Genomic DNA, 21,391 nt, shown 5'->3' with positions numbered 1-21,391 from the left:
TATCAGACGTAATGAAGAGCACAGATGATAAATGTACAGCTTAACGAAGTTTCATACAGTGAATCCATTTCATACGTCCAACCAAAACAAAGATCAAGATATAGAACATTATCATCACCCAAGAAGGCCTTTCATCTCCCCTTCCAGGTGCTACCCTCCAACTGTAACCACTGCCTTGACTTTTGACAGCATAGATTACTTTTTTAAAAATATTTTATTTATTTGACAGACAGAGATCACAAGCAGGCAGAGAGAGAGGGAGAAGCAGGCCCCCTGCTGAGCAGAGACCCCCCCCCCCCCGATGCAGGGCTCGATCCCAGGACCCTGGGATCATGACCTGAGCCGAAGGCAGAGGCTTTAACCCACTGAGCCACCCAGGCGCCCCAGCATAGATTACTTTTTTCCTACTTCTATACTTTATTTACATAAATGGATCATACAGACTGTCTTCCCTTTTTTGTCTGGCTTCTATAGCCCAACATTACGTTTGTGAAGTTTGTTCATATTGTTCTAGATAGTTGTAGTTTATTTACCCTTGTTGCCATGTAGTATTACCTTGTGTAAAACATTCCACAATTTAGGGTCACGTGGGTGGCTCAGTCATTTAAGCAGCTGCCTTCAGCTCAGTTCATGATCCCAGGGTCCTGGGATTGAGCCCCACATCGTGCTCCCTGCTCAGCACGAAGCCTGCTTCTCCCTCTGCCTGCTGCTTTCCCTGCTTGTGTTCCCTCTCTCGCTGTGCCTCTCTCTGTCAAATAAATAAATAAAATCTTAAAAATAAAATTCCGCAATTTATTCATTCTACTGCTGATGGGGCATTTGAGTTGTTTCAAGTTTTCTACCACTATGAATATCGCTGATATAAACATTCTTGCTCATATCTCTAGATGAACAGATGTCTTTCCATAATATATAAGATATTACATATACATGGATATATGGATATGTATACACATACATACATATATATTGGGTGGAATGTGGTACGTTTTTGAATTCCCATTTTTCAGATGAGAAACAGAGGCTTGAAGAAGTTGACCTAGGAAGTAGTGGGATGTGAGCTGGGACATGAATCCTATCCCGTCTGGCATTGGAGCTCAAGTTCTCTAACCATCATGCTTTACTGCCTTCCAATGCGTGGGCCATTTAAAAGTATTCATGATGCTGGGGCACCTGGCTGTAGAGCATGTGACTCTTGATCTTGGGGATGTGGGTTCGAGCCCCATGTGAGGTGCAGAAACTACATAAAAATAAAATATTTTTTTAAAAAAAGATTTTATTTATTTATTTGACACAGAGATAGAGAGAGAGATCACAAGTAGGCAAAGGGGCAGATAGAGAGTGAGAGGAAGCAGGCTCCCCGCCGAGCAGAGAGACCCATGTGGAGCTGGATCCCAGGACCCTGAGATCATGACCTGAGCTGAAGGCAGAGGCTTAACCACTGAGCCACCCAGGTGCCCCAAAATAAAGTCTTTAAAAAAGAAAAAAAGTACTCATGATGTGCCAGACTGGTTGCTGCCATTGAGGGAGATAAAAAGATAGGAAGGCACGGTCACACAAGAAAGAAAATGATAGATGGGTATGATAGGAGTCTGAGGGAAAGGGGGTTAATTTTACCTTGGAAGATCACAGGAGGCTTCCTAGAGGAAAAAGCATCTAAAGAGAAAAGGCAGGGGGCAGATTCTGGGCATGCCAGGGTGATGAGGGAAGGAGTGCCAGGCTGAGAGAGTCTGGGGGCAGAAGAAGAGGAAGTCCTCATAGAGTCACAGCTGCAAAGGTCCTCAGGAGTCACCTTGCCTAGTCCCCATTGTCCATGCATCCATTTTTACATTGCTGGCTTCCAAATTGATATACTCGGTCTTGACCATTACCCTGCTCTCTAAACTCTTTTCTATTTAGTTGGATGACAAACAGGCATCTCAAATTAAGATTGCCAAGACAGGCCTCCTGATTTTGTCCCCCCACACTCTAAACTGCTCCTCTTCCAATCTTTCTTGTTCTTTGAAACCACCAGACACCAACTACTCAGGCCTCCAACAGCATCATCATGCTTCCTTGCTCCGTTTCCCTACATCCAGTCCATGAGCATCTCCCATCAGCTATATCTACAGAGCATACCCTGAATGTGATCTCTGATTACCACCTCTCCACTACCACCCTGGTCATGATTACCATCACCACCCACCTGGATGACTGCAACAGCCTCCTTTCTGCTTTCCCTGTTTCCATGCTCCTTTGGAAGGCCACAAAGAGAAGCCTTCTTTGCCTCTTACAGGTTCTGGTGGTTCCAAACGTTCCTTGGTTTGGAGTTTCCTAACTCCAGTCCCTACCTCTGTCTCCATGTGGGCTTCTCCTCTGCACCTTCTCTTCCAGTTATTGGTGACCTCCTTTTATTGGTCATTAAATTTAGGGTCCACCTGGATAATCCACAATGATCTCATCTTAAGGTCCTTAATTACATCTGCGAAGATCCTTTTCCAAATAAGGTCACATTCATAGGTTATGGGTAGACACATCTTTTATGGATCCATCATTCGACTGAGTACAAAGGTGAATCTCAGAAGCTAAGAGAGTTTAAATTGAGTTTAAGCTTTAGTTCTCCAGTGAGTGATTATTTTTCAAAGCATGTTAGACTCTTGGCCTGCACATACTTGCTATCTCAGCACTGACTGTCCATGCATCCCTTCAAAGGTCGCTCTGTGGAGGGAGTGTCTGCATTGTGTTTGCTGCAAGGCTAACTTGGGGCTATGCGTCTAGCCAGGGACCTTGCCACAACCCCAAACCCACCAGATCATTGCTGGGGGGTATAGCCACTGTGACTAAGGGCCCAAATAGTTTCCTTCTGAAAAATGATCTTCCCAAAGAGAGCTAGCTACCGGCTATGCTGGTAACAAAAGGAAAAAGACGGGATCCAAGAAAGTGCTGGTTTTGACCAAGGATGGGGTAGGTAACCATCCCCAGTAATCCCCCCTTCCTGGTTTTTATGCCCTTGTGTAATCCCCTCCCCTGTATTGGGCTGAGGCTACAATACAGTAAAAGTGTCAGGATCATTTCTAAAATTTTTGTGGCTTCTGTATTGCTCACCTTTTCTCACTCTCTAGCTTTCTTGCTCTGAGGAAAGCCAGCTCCCATGTTGAGCTGCCCTGTGGGAGGGCCCACATGACAAGAAACTAATTGCTCCTGTCAACAGCCTACAAGAACCTGAGGTCCTTGGTCCAGCAGCCCTCAAGGAACTGAAACCTGCCAACAACCTTGTGAGGAGGCTGGGAAGTGGACTCTCTGAGGCCTGCGGACAGCCAATGAGTGAGCTTGGAAGCTGATCTCCCCGCCCCAGGTGACCTTTCCAGGGATGCAGCCTTGACCAACACTTTGATTGGAGCTCGTGGAAGACCCTGAGCCAGATGCCCCACGCTAAGCCATGCCCAGATTCTTGCCCCCACAAAAACTGCGAGATGGTAAGACATTTGTCAGTTAAGCCACGACGTTTTGGAGTAATTTGCAGAGCAGTGATAGATACATTCAGAAATAAATTCCAAGGATATATTCAACCATGTTGAAGCCTTATGCTATAACGGTAGCTGTGTTTACAAATCTGAGGATTCACAGATATTAGCTCATATCCCTTCCCAAGAATCCTACAACATCTCCACCCACTCCTTTTCTTTTTCTATTTTTAAATAAACATAATATCAAACCATAGTGACAGTTACACATTCTATTTTTTTCTGCCTCATGTGTTGTGAGCGTTTCCCCATCTCATTTACTATTCTTCAAAGCATTCTTTTTTCCTCACATCTCTTCAGCGGCCCATTATAGGAATGCATCAAAGTTAATTTAGTCACCTCCCTCCCTCTTTTATGTTTTGAGCTTAAGGTAGGGTTTTAATGCCTTGGGTCACATTGATAAGTACGTGCCGGCCCCTTCAAGCTGGGCTCATGGGAGGAGTATGGGGTAGGTAGAAGGCAGGATTATCTGTGTTCAATGAACACAGTGCTCCCGATGTCCCATCAGGTCTGTGCCACTTCCTGGCTATGTGTCCTTGGGCTTGGTACTTAACACTCCCAGGCCTCAGTTTCCCCTTCTGAATAATGGGAGTAATGCCCATACCTACCTCACAGAGTTATTAGAGGCCTATTAGAGGCATAACCTGGAGTTAACCCAGCACAGTATCTGACAAATTTTAGGGTATATGGACTCAAGCCAGACCACGGTATCCTCGCACATATACACCCTACTCCTCGTTGAGTCCTGGTGCATGGTGCATTATATGGACTCTCATTCCAGACTCTAGCTGACCCCCAATCAAAAGCACCTTGGCTTTCCTCCCACCAGTCTGCTCTCCGTGAACCTGTGCTGACCCCGGCTGTGGCACCATCCACAATCCTGCAACCATCACACTTGGTCTAGCTGTGTGGTCCTGGGCAAGTGCCGCCCGTCTCTGGGTCTCAGCTTCCTCCTCTGCGATATTCAGAGGGGGTTAAATGGGAAGGTCTACGAGGGATTGCCCACCTCTAAATAGAGTTTAGAGGAGGATTAGTCCCTCTTCTCTCAAAGGCCCTTCAGTTTCAACCGTGCCGCATACAACCAGAGATTTAATGAATGGGCAAAAGCAAAAAGAATCGGAAAACACTTTAATTTATTTACCATAACATGTCTGCCGAGACTTGCGCTCAGTGTCCTGGAGTGTGTCAAATACCAGCATAGTGTCTGTTTACATGTGTGTGAAAATCTGGGGGAAGAATTGGGGTTTCTCATCTCAGGCCCGTTACAGAGCTTGTCCTGAGTCTGAGTGAGAACCCCTCCCCATAACCCCATCCCAGCGATACTGCAGCTGAGCTCCTGCCTGGGAGAGGCAGGGAGCTATTGGGGAATAGCCTGGAGAGCTGACCTCGGAGAATCTTCCAGAGGTCTTGGTATGGCTATCGGTGCCCCTCCTGCAGAAATCCCTGGGGGGTGGAGGGGGACTGTTCCAGGCTTCTCCCCAACTCCAGACTACAGGTTCAGTTCCTTGGCACTGAAAACATTGCTAGGGGAGAAAGAGTCCACTTCCGGGCCTTCTGGGCCCCTGCCTGGCCTCTCCCCATCCAGGCTTGGACTCTGGACTAGCCCCAGCTAGGGCGGGGTTTCAGGAACTGTCCATGGCTCTGGGAATCGAAAACCAGAAGAAAAAGCTCCTCCCTGCTCCCGGCACGTAAACCTCCTCATACCAGCCCCCAGTTTCTAGGACTTTAGCTCCTAGGGTGCCCAGGTCAGGATCCCACCAGGAGAAGGAAGAGCAGATGGTGGTGTTTCACGTCCCCCCCAAAAAAAAAGACTTTGTGACCTTGGACACGTCACACGGCTTCTCTGGCCTCTGTCTCTTTATCTAAAAAGGTGGAGTGATCATCTGGATTTTTGCGGAATGACCATGAAGTTGAAATAAGATAATGGCAGTCACAGGGCCCGGCGGAGTGCTGGGCAGCAGCGATGACGTTCTTTTCCTGGTGAAATGGTGGGCCAGCTGGTCAGCCAAGAAAGGCAACCTCCAATGGAAGACGAGGAGATGCCTGTGTGCTAAGGCTGCTACTTCAGCCCAGGGAAGGAGCTAGCTCAGCTCCCAGGGATGGGTTAGAAGTGGACTTGAGCAGAGGAGAGCAGGGGGGAGGCCAAGAGGGGGTGGGGGCTGGGATCCACACTGAGCCCGAGCTGATGTGCAGCCGAGAGCACCGCAGGCTTGTGCTCCCTACCCTGCAGGCAGGCCAGCCCCAGAGCCACTGAGAGATTGTCAGGGGAGGACCCCAGCTTCCCGCTGGTGGGGTGCTCCATCACAAGGGGCTGTAGAGGGCCGCATAGGGCTGGGGGGCTGGGCAGGAGGGTGTCGAGCTCAGAGGAAGGCCTTGGAAGGCTGGAGCCAAGGGGTGAGGCTGACTGGACAGGGCTGGGGGACAGCTGGGTAGGAGGAGAGCCAAGGCACAGAGAGGGCAGAGGGGACAGGGGGAGGCCAGGCGAACTGTGAGGCTGCGGATCTGGGGAGAGTCGGTGAGCCGAGGGAGAGGAGACTGGGGTCTGGAACAGGCCCAGGGGCTCTTGGCAGCCATGTTGTCCATGGAGCATGGGATCCAGGGGCCGCTCCGTCTGGCCCCAGCTGCCAGGGGTTACCGGAGCCAAGCAGGTGGCAGAGTCCATGAGGCACATGCCCTCGTGTGTGCGCAGGGTCCGGCTCCACCATGCCAACTCGGCCTGCAGGGCCTGGATCTCCTTCCGCAGCACGTGGTTGTGCTTCTCCAGGGTCTCGTGCTGCTGGGGGCAGAAGCAGATGGGTGGGGGAGGGGATGTCAGCCAGCACGTGCCTTGTACCCTGCCCCCAGCATCCTGAACTTAGGTGGAAAGGTATACTGCTGTCCAAATGCCTGAGCGGGGGCCCCTTGGCTCCCCTCTGGCCGGCTCTCCCACAACCACCCAGCCCGTCTCACCCATTCTGCTCCTACTGGGGCTCAGACTGGCCTGCACTCCAATCCCACCTCCAGTCCCCTGAGCCGGCTGGTCTCCACCAGCTGGCCACCTCCACTCGCCTGAAAACTCCACCAGCCTCCTGACTAGGGCATCCCTGAAACCACCCTGTTCTCTTGGCCCAGAGGAACCATTTGGTAATTATGACATCAACTGAACGTTCAAGTTCAAGACCTTTAAAGGCTCCCATGCCTCCCTGTGCACCATGGCCCCAGCTCACACCTCCAGCTGTATCTGTCTGACGTCTCCCGCTCCCCTGAACTTCCTGTCCCTCTGGTGGACTCTGCTACCTCACATTTCCTGTCTCCTCTGCCCGCACACTCTGCCGGCACCTCCTCCCCCGGGCCAATCCTGACGTGGCCTTCTCATGACAGCTTGGAGGTCATTCTGTCTTGCACACCTCTAGGCGGCTTCATGCCCCTGTCAGACCTCCCTAGTGCCCAGAACTGACTCACGGAGGCACTGTGGGAGGAGCCCCGGGTGGTGTTTGCACCAGAACATTCTACTCGGCACTCCTGAACCAGCATCTGGTAGGTTCTGTCCTGCTGGACTCTGGGTTCTGCTTACCCACTGAGAGCAAGCAGTTTCTAAACGACCATTTATAGTGACGGCAATGAAAGAACTTCCTTTCCACAGCTCCAAAGGGTGAGTGACTTCCTCTGGGTCCCTCCCCTACATCACTGCTTTTGTGGACAATTTTTTTATTTATCTTTTATTTATTTTCCTTTTTTCATTTATTTGAAAGAGAGAGAGCCTGCGTGAGCGGGGGAGGGGGAGAGACAGAAGCTCAAGCCGACTCCTTGCGGAGCACAGGGCCCCAGCCGGGCTCCGTGCGGGGCTCGATCTCATGACCCTCATGACCTGAGCCGAAACCAGGAACCCGTGGAGCCACACAGGCGGCCTTTTTGCGGACAGTTTTTAAAAGGAGAAGCCACAAGGGTGTTTTACATAAAAAAGTTGCTGCGGGCCTGAACTCAAAATGCTAACAAGCCTCAAAACCACCAGCAGCCCTACTCCCGGGCTGGTCTCTGCATGCGGAATGATATTTTTAAAACCTGGCATTAGGTCACCTCTCACCTAAATTCTCCAAAGGCTTCAATTCACCTCCAGAAACGGAGTCACTCGCTGGGTCCCTCCTATGTTCACTCGCCACCTCCAGGCCACTCACGTGTTACCTCCTCAGGGAAGGCGTCCCCAGTTTCATCACCCCGCCCTCCCCGCTCCCTTGTCTCTTCCCTGCTGTACTTGGCCCCACAGTGCTCATCACCAGCTGACATCCCAAATCCCTCACGGATCATTTATTTTCTGTCTGGCTCCCCCATGAAAATATGAGCCCTGGAGAATGTGGGGTAGGCTTTTGTCTGCTGTGTCCACAGCTGCATCGCCAATGCTGAGAACTGTACCTGCCACACGGGAGACACTCAATAGACCTTTCTAGAAGGAAGGAACACGTGAATGCATGAAGTCTCCACCCTGCCAGGACGGTGCCCTGGTTCTCACTCACACACGCTCATGCCAGCGCTATTTCATCTGCCGGCAATGCCTTTTCCTACCCTCATCCGTTTGGAAAACTCCTATGCATCCTTTAAGACCAGCTCAGACTCCATCCCCATGAACTCCCCGATGCCGCGACCTGTGTGGTGCCCCACCCAGGTGCTCCTAGAGCGCTTTATTCTGACTCTGTCATCTGCTCCACAGGACATGACTGAGTTCCTTTTATTTGTCGGGCACTGTTACAGGTGATGGGGAAAGAGCAGGGGACAAAATCATGCCCTGCCTGCTCGGTGCTTCCAGTCTGGTGAGGGAGACAAGCAACAGACCTCTAAAATTGTAAGTAAGAAAACCAGAGCAGAGTAACAGGTAGCAGCTGGGTCTGGAGATCAGGTGGTTTAGGAAGAGCCTTCTGAGGAGCTGACATTTAAACCAAACAGCCGGAAAGAGTGAGGATCTAGCCGGACTGTGATCTGAGGCTAGAGGGAATGGTCTCTGCAGAATGGCTGGGTGTGTGTGGCCAGTGAAGGAACAGAGAAGAAAGGGTGTGGGGTTAAGGGAGGAGACAGCATAGGACCTTTGGCAGGGAGGGTTGTGAGTTTCACTCAGTGCTCTAAGGCCTAAGGTGTAAGCAGCTTTCCCAAGGGCCACGTCCTGAGCCCAGCTCTGAATCCCCTTCCCCGGGCTGGAACTGGTGATGTCCTTTCTCTCTGCACAGAGGAAGAAGAAAAGCTCCAAGGGTCAGGTTACCACCCAAGGTCAAGTTACCATCCAAGGTTAAAAGGCAAGGAGAGTGGAGCCCTACCCCCGCCCCCTGGCCACCACCCACTGGGGTCCTTTGCCTCCTCTAGTCTCCACAAGGGTCCTGCCTGTGGGCAGGGGTTGTGGTCCCCATTTTTGGATGAGGACAGCGAAGCTCAGCGAAGGAAGTGACTTGTAGCTATGAGCGCCACGGGCTGGGGCTATAAAGCCAATCCCTCTTCACCCTGAACCAGTTTCTCCTAGGGTGAGTGCTTGTCTCCTGTCCCTAGATCCGGGGCACCTTAAGGGCAGGGCTGGGCCTCGGACACACCTTTGTGTCCCCAGAAGCCACCCCGAGTCTGGCACGGTTTGTACTCAGCACCTCTCTCCGACTCAGGCGACCTGGAAACACACAGCCACGGAGGGGGAGCTGCTCACAGGCAGGGAGACAGGGATGGAGAAGAGGCAGCCAGGCCAGGTAAGTGGAGTCAAGGGTAGGGAAAGGAAGGCATCCCTGACCTGGTGTAGGGCATCCGCCTTGTCCGTGTGCTTCTGCCGGCTGCGCTGGGCGGCTGCGCGGTTCTTCTGTTTCTTCTTCAGCCTCTGATGCTCCTCGGGGTCCTGCAGGGTGTGAGGCAGAGAGTTCAAGGGTTCCGGCAGGTGCCTGCACCCTCTGACCCGGCCATCTGTAAAGCCACACCCTCCCCGATCCAATTCCCCGAGGGTCTCCCGTCTCCTAGAGGACCCCCTCTGGCTTCCTGGGCACCCACACACGGCATCGCTCGCGTGGCACACCTTGTTGCAACACCTGCCTCACCCACACATCCTGCTTACAGCTCCCGATGGGGGATGACAAACGGAGAAGCCCAAAGCCTCAGTTCGAATGCAGACAGAACTGACTTCACGCCTACGCTCTCCTTAGCAGCCATCTGGCTCTGGGCAAATCGCCCCCTTCTCTGAGCCCCACCGCCTCATCTGTGCAAGAGCCATAAAGCAGGCGTGCGCCTTGTCTGCAAGGTCAGGACCAGGGTCCGATTTGGCTCCGTGAGCCCATGTCCAGCCCAAGCCCGAAGCTTATATTCAGGGACTCAACAGACATTTATGGAGCACCTACTGTATGCTGGGCACTGAGCGAGGGAGACAGAACCGCAAATCGAGCAGGCACAAATCCCTGCCCTCCAGTTGCTGGCATTCTAGTGTGGCCGCAACCTGGAAGGAATGCATGAGTGGACCCGAAGCTCCCCAGCAGTGCCCCTCCCCCTCCCCTGGGCCCCACATTAAGGGGTCCTGGTCCATGAAACTTAGACAAAATATTTAACCCCAATGCCCAAAGTTTTGGAAGGTCAGGCAAGAGAGAATGTTGGAGCCCCACAGCCCAAATCCCCCTTCCCCTAGGTCACTCTGCAGGTGTGTTCTGAGTGTAGGGAGCTCAGATAAGACCCTGCCCTCCCTGGCTGAGGACTCCATGCTGCTCAGTTCATGGTCACAAGAAAACCACTGCAGGTGCTGGGAGGGCGAAGAGACTGGCGGCGGAAAGACCTGTGCTTGACAGAAGGAAGTGGGCTTCTGGTACTTGGGTCCTAGGAGAGGAACAGGGCTTCCAAGGGAAGCCACGCCAGAGAATTTGGGGAGGGAATAGAATCCTCTCATAAGGGCAGTGGGGGGAGGGATGGGTGAGGGGACAGCCCTATTCAGAAGCCACATTCTAAACGGGAACCTGGCTCTGTCCTGTGAGAGCAGGAAAGCCCACATTTCAATCACCTGGGGAAACTGAAGCCCAGAGAGGGTTTATGTGGGTCCCACGGTCACACCGCCCAGAAGTACAGAGCTGGGACTAGAAGCTCTGAACACGTTCCTCCCTGCCTGGGAACTGGGGACACTTGGCCCTATTCCCCTTCTCATCCCCTGTCCCTGGTTCCCTGTACTCACCGTCCTGGTCAGCAGCCCATTGCCCCCACAGAGGTGCATGGCTTAGGCAGGGGGCGGGCAGAGGCTCAGTTCGGGTGTCCCTCTGCCACTGTGACCTCCCAGTGCCCTCTGGGGGCCCAAGGAAGTGGCAGCTCTTTAAATCCCCGGTGACCACTCCGCCCCCAGCAAACCAAGTTTCAGTTTCTTCTAAAGCCACCGGCTGCTCAGAATCCCTGGCTCGGGTTGGCTCACGTGGCTGGAATTTCCTAACACGAACTGGCCTTCCGGTTGGGTCCCTTTTCTGGAAGGAGAACGAGGGAGGGTGGCCAGAGGAGGGGAGACCAAAAGCCTGTTAGGGGGAGGGTGTCCTGGGGGAGGGAGAGCAGGCGGCCAGGCACAGAGCCAAGAGGGGAAGCCAATGGGGAGCCCAGGGCTCATGTGGGACATGGGAGAGCCTCTGGGCTCTGGAATTGCCAAACGTCCACGTTCGCAGCCCACCTCTGGCCCGTTGGAGCTGCGCGGCTTTGAGAAGGTGATTCACCCTCTCTGAGTCTTAGTTTCCTCATCTCTAACCAGTGTAGGGGGATGGTACAAATAGCTATTCACAGCTTCACGGAGGAACCAAGCAAGACAATACAACCACCCCCAAACCCTCTGAGACCAATGTTGAGGCGAGTGTGCAAAAATAAGCAATGGCCCTTAAGTAGGAGAACAGATGGATAAATTACTGTGTTTTCATTCAACAGACCACGCAGCGGGAGAGGGAGTGGTGTCTAGCGGTTAGGAGAACAGCTTCCAAGCTATGTGACTTGGGGACATAATTTCACCTTTCTGGGGCGCCTGGGCGGCTCAGTCAGTTAAGCGTCTGTCTTTGGCTCAGGTCGTGATCTCGGGGTCCTGGGTCAAGCCCACATCGGGCTCCCTGCCCAACGGGGAGCCTGTTTCTCCTTCCCCCTCTGTCTGCTGCACCCCCTGCTTGTGCTCTCTCGCTCCCTCTCGCTCTCTCAAACAAACAAATACAATCTTAAAAAAATAAGAATTTCACCTTTCTGTGCCTTTGTTTTCAAATCTATAAAGTGGGGATAAAAATAGTTCTGTTGGGAACGTGAAATGAGTTGAAGTGGGCAAGGCACCTGCCACTGTGCTTGGTACAGAGGAAGAGTTCAACAAGTATTTGCAGCCACGATCTGCGGCCGGTTCAGAGCTGCACTGAGCATCGCGTGCCTGCGAGTCCATCGTGTCCAGCTGGTTGAAAATCACAAGCCGCAGCAAGGTCCGAACAACACCATTTCTGTAAGGTGTAATCATATGGGTATGCAAATTTGTAATAAAAGTATAAAAATGTGGGGCGCCTGGGTGGCTCAGTGGGTTAAGCCTCTGCCTTCAGCTCAGGTCATGATCTCAGGGTCCTGGGTTCGAGCCCCACATCCAGCTCCTTGCTCAGCGGGGAGACTGCTTCTCTCTCTGCCTCTCTGCCTGCTTGTGCTCTCTCTCTCTCTCTGACAAATAAATAAATAAAATCTTTTTTTTTTAAGATTGTATTTATTTATTTGACAGACAGAGATCACAAGTAGGCAGAGAGGCAGGCAGACAGAGGAGGAAGCAGGCTCCCTGCTGAGCAGAGAGCCCGATGCGGGGCTCGATCCAAGGACCCTGGGGTCATGACCTGAGCCGAAGGCAGAGGCTTTAAACCACTCAGCCACCCAGGCGCCCCAATAAATAAAATCTTTATTAAAAATGTGCATGTGATTGAGAAACATGAAATTCAGAATGTGTGCGCTAATACACAGGGATTTCAGTTGTGTCTGTGGTGTTTTGTGGCTTAAACCCTGATGATATTATTACCTACACATTGGGGTATACCTGGTTTTTTAGTGTTTTTTTTGTTGTTGTTGTTGTCAGAGAGAGAGAGAGAAGCAGACAGAGGGACTAGCAGGCTCCCACTGAGCCAATAGCCCCATGCGAGACTCGATCTCTGGACTCTGGGACCATGATCTGAGTTGAAGGCACACGCTTAACTGACTGAGCCACCCAGGCATTCCTGATATATTTCCTAATAAAAACCTCTGTTAAAGACCTAGCAAGCCCTGAAGCCTCAGGCAAACGTGCATGGTTGTTCTCTCTCTAAAGGAGACCATGCATGGAAGGGACATCTGTCTGAGGGACAGAGGAGCCACTATCCCTGGTGGGAGAAGAGCATAGCAACTGACGGGCAGTGCCCAGGTCCTGAGATCTGGTGACTAGAGCACCTGGGGACTGTGCCTGAGTCCTGAGGGTTCCAGGCTAATGGTGTGGGATCATAGGAATGACAAATAGGGTAGATGTGATCTTCTGATAGGTAATGGTGTCCTGCAGTGCTGTGTCAAGGACTTCACAGCTGCCTCTGAACTTCTTAGAAAAGAGCCCTGGGGGCGCCTGGGTGGCTCAGTGGGTTAAAGCCTCTGCTTTCGGCTCAGGTCATGATCCCAGGGTTCTGGAATGGATCCCCGCATCGGGCTCTCTGCTCGGCAGGGAGCCTGCTTCCCCCTCTCTCTCTGCCTCCTTCTCTGCCTACTTGTGATCTCTGTCAAATAAATATAAAAATCTTAAAAAAAAAAAAAAAACCCTGTTAATGAGGGGCAGCATCTGTCATGCGGCGATCGATTAGTGATGTCTGTCGCGGGTGGGGCTGGGAGAGAGAGGGACCTCACGCTGCTCTGCCTAGAATCAGGCACCAAACCAGTCTGGGCTTTAGATTCAGACTCCGCTCTGATACTTGGCACTCGAAGGTCGGTGACCTGCAGCCTCAGTGTTGTCATATGTACGCTGCAGATGACAATGAGATCATACCTAGTTTACAAAGTTGCTTTGAAGATGGAAAAGAATGAGCTGAGAAGAAAGCTCTTTGCATATTGTAAAGTGCTCTCCCGCTAGAATCCATTCCCATTGGCGAGACTGGTGGGAACGCAGGATTAACGAAGCCTCTTAATTTCAAACACCCGGGTGGGTGGGATGGGCAATGACCACTGGGCCTCCGTGCTTGAAAGGGGCCTGTGAGCAGAGGCTGAAGGCCTGTGAGCAGAGGGCACCTCCTGCAGGGAGGCTGCCTTGATGTCTCTGGATGATTTTTGTTCCTCAGAAACCAAGAGGGCCGGGTCATCGTGCCCAAGACGGGCACCTATGGGCTCAGTAAGCCACTGCATGAGCTCCAAAGGGAAGGATCTGGGGAAGCCACACACATAATGTAACCAAGAAAAAATATCTGTGGGTCAGGGGGCAGTGGCTAGGGCCCCATCATTCCCCAACTCAGCCCCCAGCCCCAGACCCGGACCCCCAGTCTTTCCCTCTGCAGACCCTAGCCCTGGGTGGAAGGGAGACGGTCACTGAGTGTGCCTGTGGCCCCTCTCCAGAGGCCACAGCCCCGGAGGAAGTCTGAAGGAGGCAGCGTTTATGGCTGGCCCTCCCTGAGGCGTGGCAAGGATGAGGGACACAGAATGGGTAATGTTTAACCATGAATGGCTGTGCGTGGCTTCCCCAAGAGGCAGAAGCCCTCCCGGACTGGCTGGGCAGGCTTCAGGGTCCCCCAGGGCATCTTCTCACTTAGGAGGGGAAGACACTAATGCCCAGAGAGGTCAGGTGGCCTGGGGGGGAGGGGACAGAGCTGGAGGCAGGACACACCTCTCTCCTCTGAGACCTGAGTCCTCGTCCATACCCAGGGTGGAAGGGCCTGATCCTCTAGGTCAAGGCCCGCGGCCCCCACAGGGGGAGCTGGGAGGCCTCCCCAGACTAGAGCTACAGAGTGAGACCTTGGGCAATGGTGTCTTTCCTGTCTTACTCTCTGAAGTACCCCCAGGGCCTCAGACACTGCCTCCACATAGGGGGTGTTCAACGGATGAATGAATGAACCCAGATCCCACCGACAGCTTGTCAGAACCCCCAGAAGCTTCCTGGACGAGTAAAGAAGCTTCTGCCTTACTCATTCCCGTAGGCCCTGCCTTGGGTTCCTGGGGGTCTCTCCCCAGCCAGTCTCCTCATTTTACCAGTGAGGAAACGGAGGCACAGGGAGGATAGAGTCCCACAGCTGGTTTGAGAGAAGCCCTGCCCAGTTCCTTCCCACACCTTACAGGCTTGGAGAGATGCTGGGGGTCTCCGGTTGTCCAGGAATGAGGAGCCTCTGGCTAGGTCTCCCCCGCCATGTGCACCCCTCACTTGAGGACTGGTCTTCTCTGCAGAGCAGGGAAAGAGGCCAAGTGGTTGTGGATGGAGCCGAGACTGGCTATGGACCTCCCACTTGCGACTGTGGATGGGCCTGCCTGGGAGCGAAGCCTCGGCCACATCCGTTCACACCCGGCCCGGCCCGGGACAGGAGACACACACCCAGCACATCAGCGGGCAGGGAGGGGTGGGGAGTCCACGGCAACAGAGGGCGCTTCCTCCTGGGGAGATCAGAGGTCTTCCAAAGAAGAAACTCTTCAGCAAGGACATCAAAGGACAGGCAACCTCCATCCTGGGACCTGGAACTTGATCTCGGGCAAGTCACTTAACTCTTCACGCCTCTTCTGTAAAATGGGCGTGATAAAAAAGGATTTGATGAACTCATATATGGAGAGGGCTTAGTATGGTGCCTGCCACACAGAGAGTCACATAAACATCGATGAAACGTTTAACAAAGGCATTCAGTAAATATCTGATAAATTTTTGTTCACATAACCAAAGGCTTGTATTTTATTTCATCATTATTATGTGTTTTAAGAAAAAAGTGGTGGAGGGGTGCCTGGGGGGCTCAGTCCGTTAAGTGTCTGCCTTCGGCTCAAGTCATGATCCTGGAGTCAGAGTCTTGGGATCAAGCCCCACGTCGGGCTCCCGGCGCAGTGGGGCGTCTGCTTCCGTCCTTCCTCCTGCTCGTTTTCTCTCTCTCTCCCTATCTCTCGCTCTCTCGAATAAAGAAAAAAGAAAAAAGAAAAGAAAAGAAAGGAGAAAAAGATGGAGTCCATGAGGGATGAGATTTTTTCCTCCTAATGCAATACCTTCTCAGTGGAAAAAAAAAGTGTTGCTGTCCCTGTGCAAGCAGCAGTACTTAATATTTGAAATCAGTTGCTCGGGGTGCCTGGGTGGCTCAGTGGGTTAAGCCTCTGCCTTCGGGTCAGGTCATGATCTCAGGGTCCTGGGATCAAGCCCCGCATCGGGCTCTCTGCTCAGCAGGGAGCCTGCTTCCCTTCCTCTCTCTCTGCCTGCCTCTCTGCCTATTTGTGATCTCTCTCTGTCAAATAAGTAAATAAAATCTTAAAAAAAACACAACACCTTGAAATCAATTGTTCAAAATTTCTCATGCTTATAAAGGAGTATTAATAAAAGGTGGGAAATTAGGATTCTCTGGATTCTTAGTTTTCTAAGTGATCTAACTCCAGCTTATGTTACTGACATGTCTAGAGTGTACCAGCTTCAGGCACAGCTGGATCATGAAGCCCAGACAATATCGTCAGGAGCCAGTGTCTCACCCTCGCTCCTCTGGTAAGATGGGCAGGGGGAGGGCGCATCCCTCCACCCTCAGCCACTCTCCCACATGTTTCCACAAAGGGCCAGGACTTGGTTTGGCTTAAGTCATGTGGCTATTCCTGACGTCAGTCACTGTGGCCAGGTGGTAAGGTAAGATAGGCAAGGCTGGGGTCCCAGGCCCATCCTGGAGTCCAGGAGAAGGGGTCAGCCCTGTCTTGACCCAAGAGATGAGGGGTGAGGGAAGGGCAACCCCCACAGGGCTGTTGGCGGAAGAAGGGGAAACAGATACTGGGCTGACGCCACCACGTTGGCTCAGATTCAGATACGAGGAAGCTGCCGCTAGCCGTCCATCCCTTGGCGGGGTCACATCCCTAAGTGGGATGGACTCCACCTCCCATCTCTGACATCAACCCTGCACCTCCTCTTTCCATTGCCTCGCAGGGACCCATGGGTGGAAAAGTGGCAGCTTGCTGAGGGGAAGATTCCAGATGAACTGAATGCTGGGCTGGGACTAGGGCAGCAACATCGTGGGGACTCCCCAGGGCCGAGGGAGGAGAGGACTTTCACTTCAGCGTGGCACCCTGTGAACACCCATCCCAACTGCAATCTGCAAATAGCCGGGCTTCCCAGGAATTGGGTGACTTCACCAGGGCTCAGTGACCCCATCACTGCTCAGTCGTTAGAGGAAGCTGGGGCAGGTGCCCAGCCCTCATCCTGCCGGGCCCCCTGCTGCCCCCAAGCTTTGTGCTTCTGATTCTCTGTTCCTTGAACATACACATCTTTCCAGGAAGCGGACTCAAACTTTGGGAGTGGACAGGGAGTATAAATAATCAACAAGTGAGTACTGGGGTCAGCAAACCTCCCAGGGCTTTGCAGGATGTGACCTGGGGGACGGCACCTCCTGGATTTTTCAGGTGGCCCAAGTCCCAGACAGACTATGGTTCAAATCCCTGCTCTGCCACTTCCAGCTGTGTGACCTTAGACACGGCCTGTGGTTTCTCTGGGCCTCAGTTTCCTTGTCTGTAAAATGGCGATAATACCCTTGGTTGGCCAGACTGTCATGATGATGGAAACCATGGATGGAAAGCAGTCACCAGGAGTGCCCGGGTGGCTCAGTGGGTTAAGTGTCCGACTCTTGATTTTGGCTCAGGTCATGATCTTAGGGCCATGGGATCAAGCCCTGCGTCAGGCTCTGCGCTCTGGGTATGAAGTCTGCTTGAGATTCTCTGGCTCCTTCTCTTCCTCTCTGCCCCTCCCCCTGCCCACACTCTCTCTCTCAAAATAGATGAAAATAAAATCAGGAAGGAAAGAAGGAAGGAGGTCACCAGCAAGTTCCCTCTTTCCCTCTTTCCCCAGAGTCCCTGGCCAGCTCTCCCTTGTCCCATCTCCACTGTCTGCTGCAGATGGCAGAGAAGCCCAGGCTGGGTACCCTGCTTAGATCCTAGACACCGAGAGGAATGACTGTCACCTTGGCCTTTGAGGGAGCCTCTCCACTCCCCAAATGGCTTTCCCTCATGTTGTCTTTGGTGTTGGTTCCCGTAAGAGCTCTGGGCCTTGCTCGGAGGCTAATGGGGGGGGGGGGGATGGCCAGGCAGGGTCACGAGCCAGAGTCTGGAGAGGCTTAGTGGGGTGGGATATACAAGCCCAGTTCAGCGTGGCCAGTGTCCCCCAAGCAAGAGACAAGAGAGCACGTGTCTTGGCTGACCCATCCCAAGTACTGTACTAAGGGCATCAAGAACTTGGCAAGGCAGCTTGGCCGTAAGTCGTGGTCAGAAGACTCTGGAGACTGCCCACCTGGTCTTCCTGGGATGGAGCCCCGAGTCCGGCTTTCTGCTCGGCGGGGAGTCTGCTTGTCCTTCCCCCTCTGTCTTCCACATCCCCACCCCCTGGCTCATGCTCTGTCTCTCTCTCAAATAAATAAAAAAAATCTTTTTAAAAAAGTATTAAAAAATCCATATCCAACACCAGAGGTGGATAATAGAGGAGGGGGAGATGGAGGAAGGTGGTCCAAAGACACCAACTTCTAGTTGCAAGATAATGAAGTACTGGGGACAGTGTAAGGTGAGACCCCAGGCCCAGAGCTAACAGTGCCTCTCGAGGTATAGGGAAGTCACGAGAATAAATCCTAAGAGTTCTCATCGTAAGGACAATATTTTTTCCTTTTTCTTTTTCTTTTCTTTATTGGATTTACATGAGAAGCAAATCTATCGCAGCAACCATTTCACCAGGTCAAACCATCATGCTGTAGACCTCAAACTTATGCGGTGACCGAGGTCAATCATTTCGCCTCTCAGGTCACCGAGGGAAGGCATAGCTACCACGCATCCCAACCAGTCCGTTCACCCCGCCAGGCGCTGTGGCCACGAGAAGCCTGGGCACAGTATAGCTCTCGAGGACCCCACAGGCACACGTAGACGTGTTTGTTGGGAGAGTTCAGGCTCTCAAGTCCTTTCCCCACTCTTAAGGTTCTGGAAAAGCCTAAGGACGTCATGTGCCCTTGGACGGATGACGAAGGTGTGCGTGAAGACTTTGTTTTGTCATCTGTAAGTTGGAGTGAGGCAGCTGGGCTGAGGCCTGGAGTGAGGAGGCTTAGACACTCCTGCTTGCCCTGTGAGGCATTCGGCCAGGGCCGGCACGTCGTACACACCCACTGGGGACAGCGCCTTTCCTGGGTGCTTACGGTTTACAGGAAGATCGGGGGTGGGAATCCCAGAACTGGCCAGAGCAGAACTGTGGTCTGAAGGCCACGGCCATTCCAGCGTGCGCACTCCACCTTCCAGCTCTCTGTTTACTGATTAGTAAGACGAGACCTACACTTGGGTATGCTGCCACCAAGTGATAGTTGATGCTTCTGTCACTCGCCTGGGCTCCGAAGATGCCTCTCACCAGGAAAAAAAAAAAAAGGCTTTCTCTTATCAAAACTGTAGCTTTAAACAACGTCTATGAACGTTATAGTTCAGAAGAATCAAGTAGAAAATTCATCGAGGGCAAGCTTAAAAATAAATATTTATATACCCAGATAAATAAATAAAATACTTAGGTATGGCTCTGGCCAGTGCTTCATGGCTAGCAATTTAAGGAAGGCGGGGTCTTTGCCCCCGGTTTGCTGTTGTTCCAGGATAAAGAGTTCTGTCACTTTTCTTTTATGATTCTAAAGGTGATACACAAAATGTATTGCCGACTCAGAAAGGGTGCGCCTCTTACAATTAAAATAATACCAAAATTTCCCCCCCAGACCTTGGGTAAACACGTGTGCCTTTTTAAAAGGCATCTAGAGCTCTATCCTCAAGTTATAATCCACTTACTGGGCCTCAAGAAACTCTCCCTCCAACAGCAGGTTTCACAGTTGTTAAGATTTGGTATTTCAATTTCCCGATTCTCTCTTGTGAATATATATATACTCGCAGCTTTATATATAGCGACAGCTATATAGATCTTTCCAGTTTTTTTCCAAAGGTATTCCCTAAAGATTTGACTTTCTTAAGAGCACCCTTTCTTCCTTTCGATGAGGCAAATGAAAATACCGCCTGTCACTCACGAGGCCCCTGCCCTTGTCTTTAAAACCCCCTCTGCCCCTCCTCTCTACCCTCCAGTCTAGATCTCTAGCTACAAGTGATTGTTATTTTTCTAAGATTTATTATTTATCTCAGAGAGAGAGAGCGAGTGAGTGTGCATGTGCAGAATCTCAAGCAGACTCTGTGCTGAGATCGTGACAGGAACCCAAACCAAGAATCCAATGCTTAACCCACCGAGCCCCCCAGGTACCTCCCTAGGCAATTATTATTCAAAAGTTAAATATAGGACCACCCGGGTGGCTCAGTGGGTTAAGCATCTGCCTTTGGCTCAGATCATGATCCCGGGGTCTTAGGATGGAGTCCTGCATCGGGCTCTCTGATCAGCGGGGAATCTGTTTCTTCCTCTGACCTCTCCCCTTTCTGCTCTCTCTCCCTCTCCCAAAAAAACAAATAAAAGTAAAACCTTTTTTTTTAAAAGAAAAATCTTTTTAAAAAAAGTTAAATACAGTTACATCCTGGCCCACTATTTCACAGAGCTTCCAGGTTTTTGTTTTTAAAGATTTATTTATTTGACAGAAAGAGAGATCACAAGTAGGCAGAGCAGCAGGCAGGCGCGGGGTGGGGGGGGGAGCAGGCTCCCCGCTGAGCAGAGAGCCCAATGAGGGGCTCCATCCCAGGACCCTGGGGTCATGACCTGAGCCAAAGGCAGAGGTTTAACCCACAGAGCCACCCAGGTGCCCGTTTTTTTTTGTTTTTTTTGAATTGCTATCCATTATAATCCTACCCTGCGGCCTGTGAGAAGCTACAACAGCTTGCACAGAGCAGGGCTTTCATCCTGACCTTTAAACAAGGGTTTGGATACTAGAGGTGGACATAAAGTAAATCAATCCAGGTGTGCTTAAGGTAATTTTTTTTTTAAAGATTTATTTATTTATTTGACAGACAGAGATCACAAGTAGGCAGAGAGGCAGGCAGAGAGAGAGGGGGAAGCAGGCTCCCCGCCAAGCAGAGAGCCCTGGGATCACGACCTGAGCCAAAGGCAGAGGCTTTAACCCACTGAGCCACCCAGGTGCCCCTTAAGGTAATTTTTAAGTTTCCCTCAAACCCACTCGAGAGTTAACAGTTGAATAGCTGTGATTTTCAACCTTTCATGACTAGGACTCGCATGCAGGGAGATGTATGTACTCGCACGTACACATAAATATCCGGATTTTTCAACAAACATGACTTACCTTTACTCCATGGGCAAAGGCAGTGATATGGTCTAGTCGATTCATTTCATGTAATTTTTTTGCTAATGCTGCCAGGTTGAACCATACGGAACTGACATCTTTGTAGTCAAAACAGTCAGATCTGGGTGATTTCCTATGGTTCAACGAATTTGTGACCCTAAAGTAGTTTCTCATTCTGCTTAATGGGCTGCACCCCATAGGAAAACACTGCTTTGTGAGTCATTGTTATTATTGTTATTTTTTAAATTAAAATGGGATTGAAAATGGATTTTTCACTTAACGTGGCATGACCTCTGTTCCATCTCACCCTTCTCAAAAGCTTCATGGGATCCACCACAAGGGTACCCCAGCTTAGGTAACCGATCCCACACTGGAGACATTTACTTTTTTCCCCCCGTTTCTTGTTGTTCCAAACCCAGCCACGGTGAACTTCCTTATCGTAACTGTTCATGTGCTGGTGCTGGAATTTCTGGAGCATAGACTCTCGGAGGCAGGGCGGTAGGCATCTTGTGATCTTAGTTGTGTCTCAAAGCCCTTGAA

At 51.6% G+C, this 21,391-nt stretch overlaps 1 protein-coding gene across 3 annotated transcripts; it reads right to left on the bottom strand.

Moving 5' to 3' along the window:
• Positions 1-4,620: 4,620 nt before the first annotated feature.
• BATF2 (basic leucine zipper ATF-like transcription factor 2) lies at positions 4,621-10,847 on the bottom strand. Of its 3 annotated transcripts, none has more exons than XM_080817278.1 (4): positions 10,651-10,807; positions 9,836-9,930; positions 9,241-9,342; positions 4,621-6,276 (listed from the first exon to the last, which is right to left on the bottom strand). In XM_080817278.1, the coding sequence occupies exons 2-4, from the start codon at positions 9,911-9,913 to the stop codon at positions 5,608-5,610; spliced, it is 849 nt and encodes a 282-aa protein (XP_080673404.1). In that variant the 5' UTR covers positions 9,914-9,930; positions 10,651-10,807; the 3' UTR covers positions 4,621-5,607. The 3 variants fall into 3 exon arrangements, with proteins under 3 accessions (XP_080673404.1, XP_080673403.1, XP_080673405.1); XM_080817277.1 differs by having other exon boundaries at positions 4,621-6,279; positions 10,651-10,742; XM_080817279.1 differs by lacking the exon at positions 9,836-9,930 and having other exon boundaries at positions 4,621-6,279; positions 10,651-10,847.
• Positions 10,848-21,391: the final 10,544 nt, after the last annotated feature.

Source organism: Martes martes, assembly GCF_963455335.1.
Source record: "Martes martes genome assembly, chromosome: 10".
Taxonomy (NCBI): domain Eukaryota; kingdom Metazoa; phylum Chordata; class Mammalia; order Carnivora; family Mustelidae; genus Martes; species Martes martes.
The sequence above is the reverse complement of the archived record's forward strand: the minus strand, read 5'-3'. Positions and strand labels throughout refer to the sequence as shown.

Bases quoted from the DNA above. Each gene is read 5' to 3' on its own strand.
- BATF2 (XM_080817277.1), bottom strand. From the start codon at position 9,913: ATGCCAGCAACTGGAGGGCAGGGATTTGTGCCTGCTCGATTTGCGGTT. The intron at 9,343-9,835 runs GTAGGTGCTCCA...CACACCCTGCAG, and splicing joins CGCTCAGTGCCCAGCATACA to GACCCCGAGGAGCATCAGAG. The intron at 6,280-9,240 runs GTCAGGGATGCC...TTCTGCCCCCAG, and splicing joins AGGCGGATGCCCTACACCAG to CAGCACGAGACCCTGGAGAA.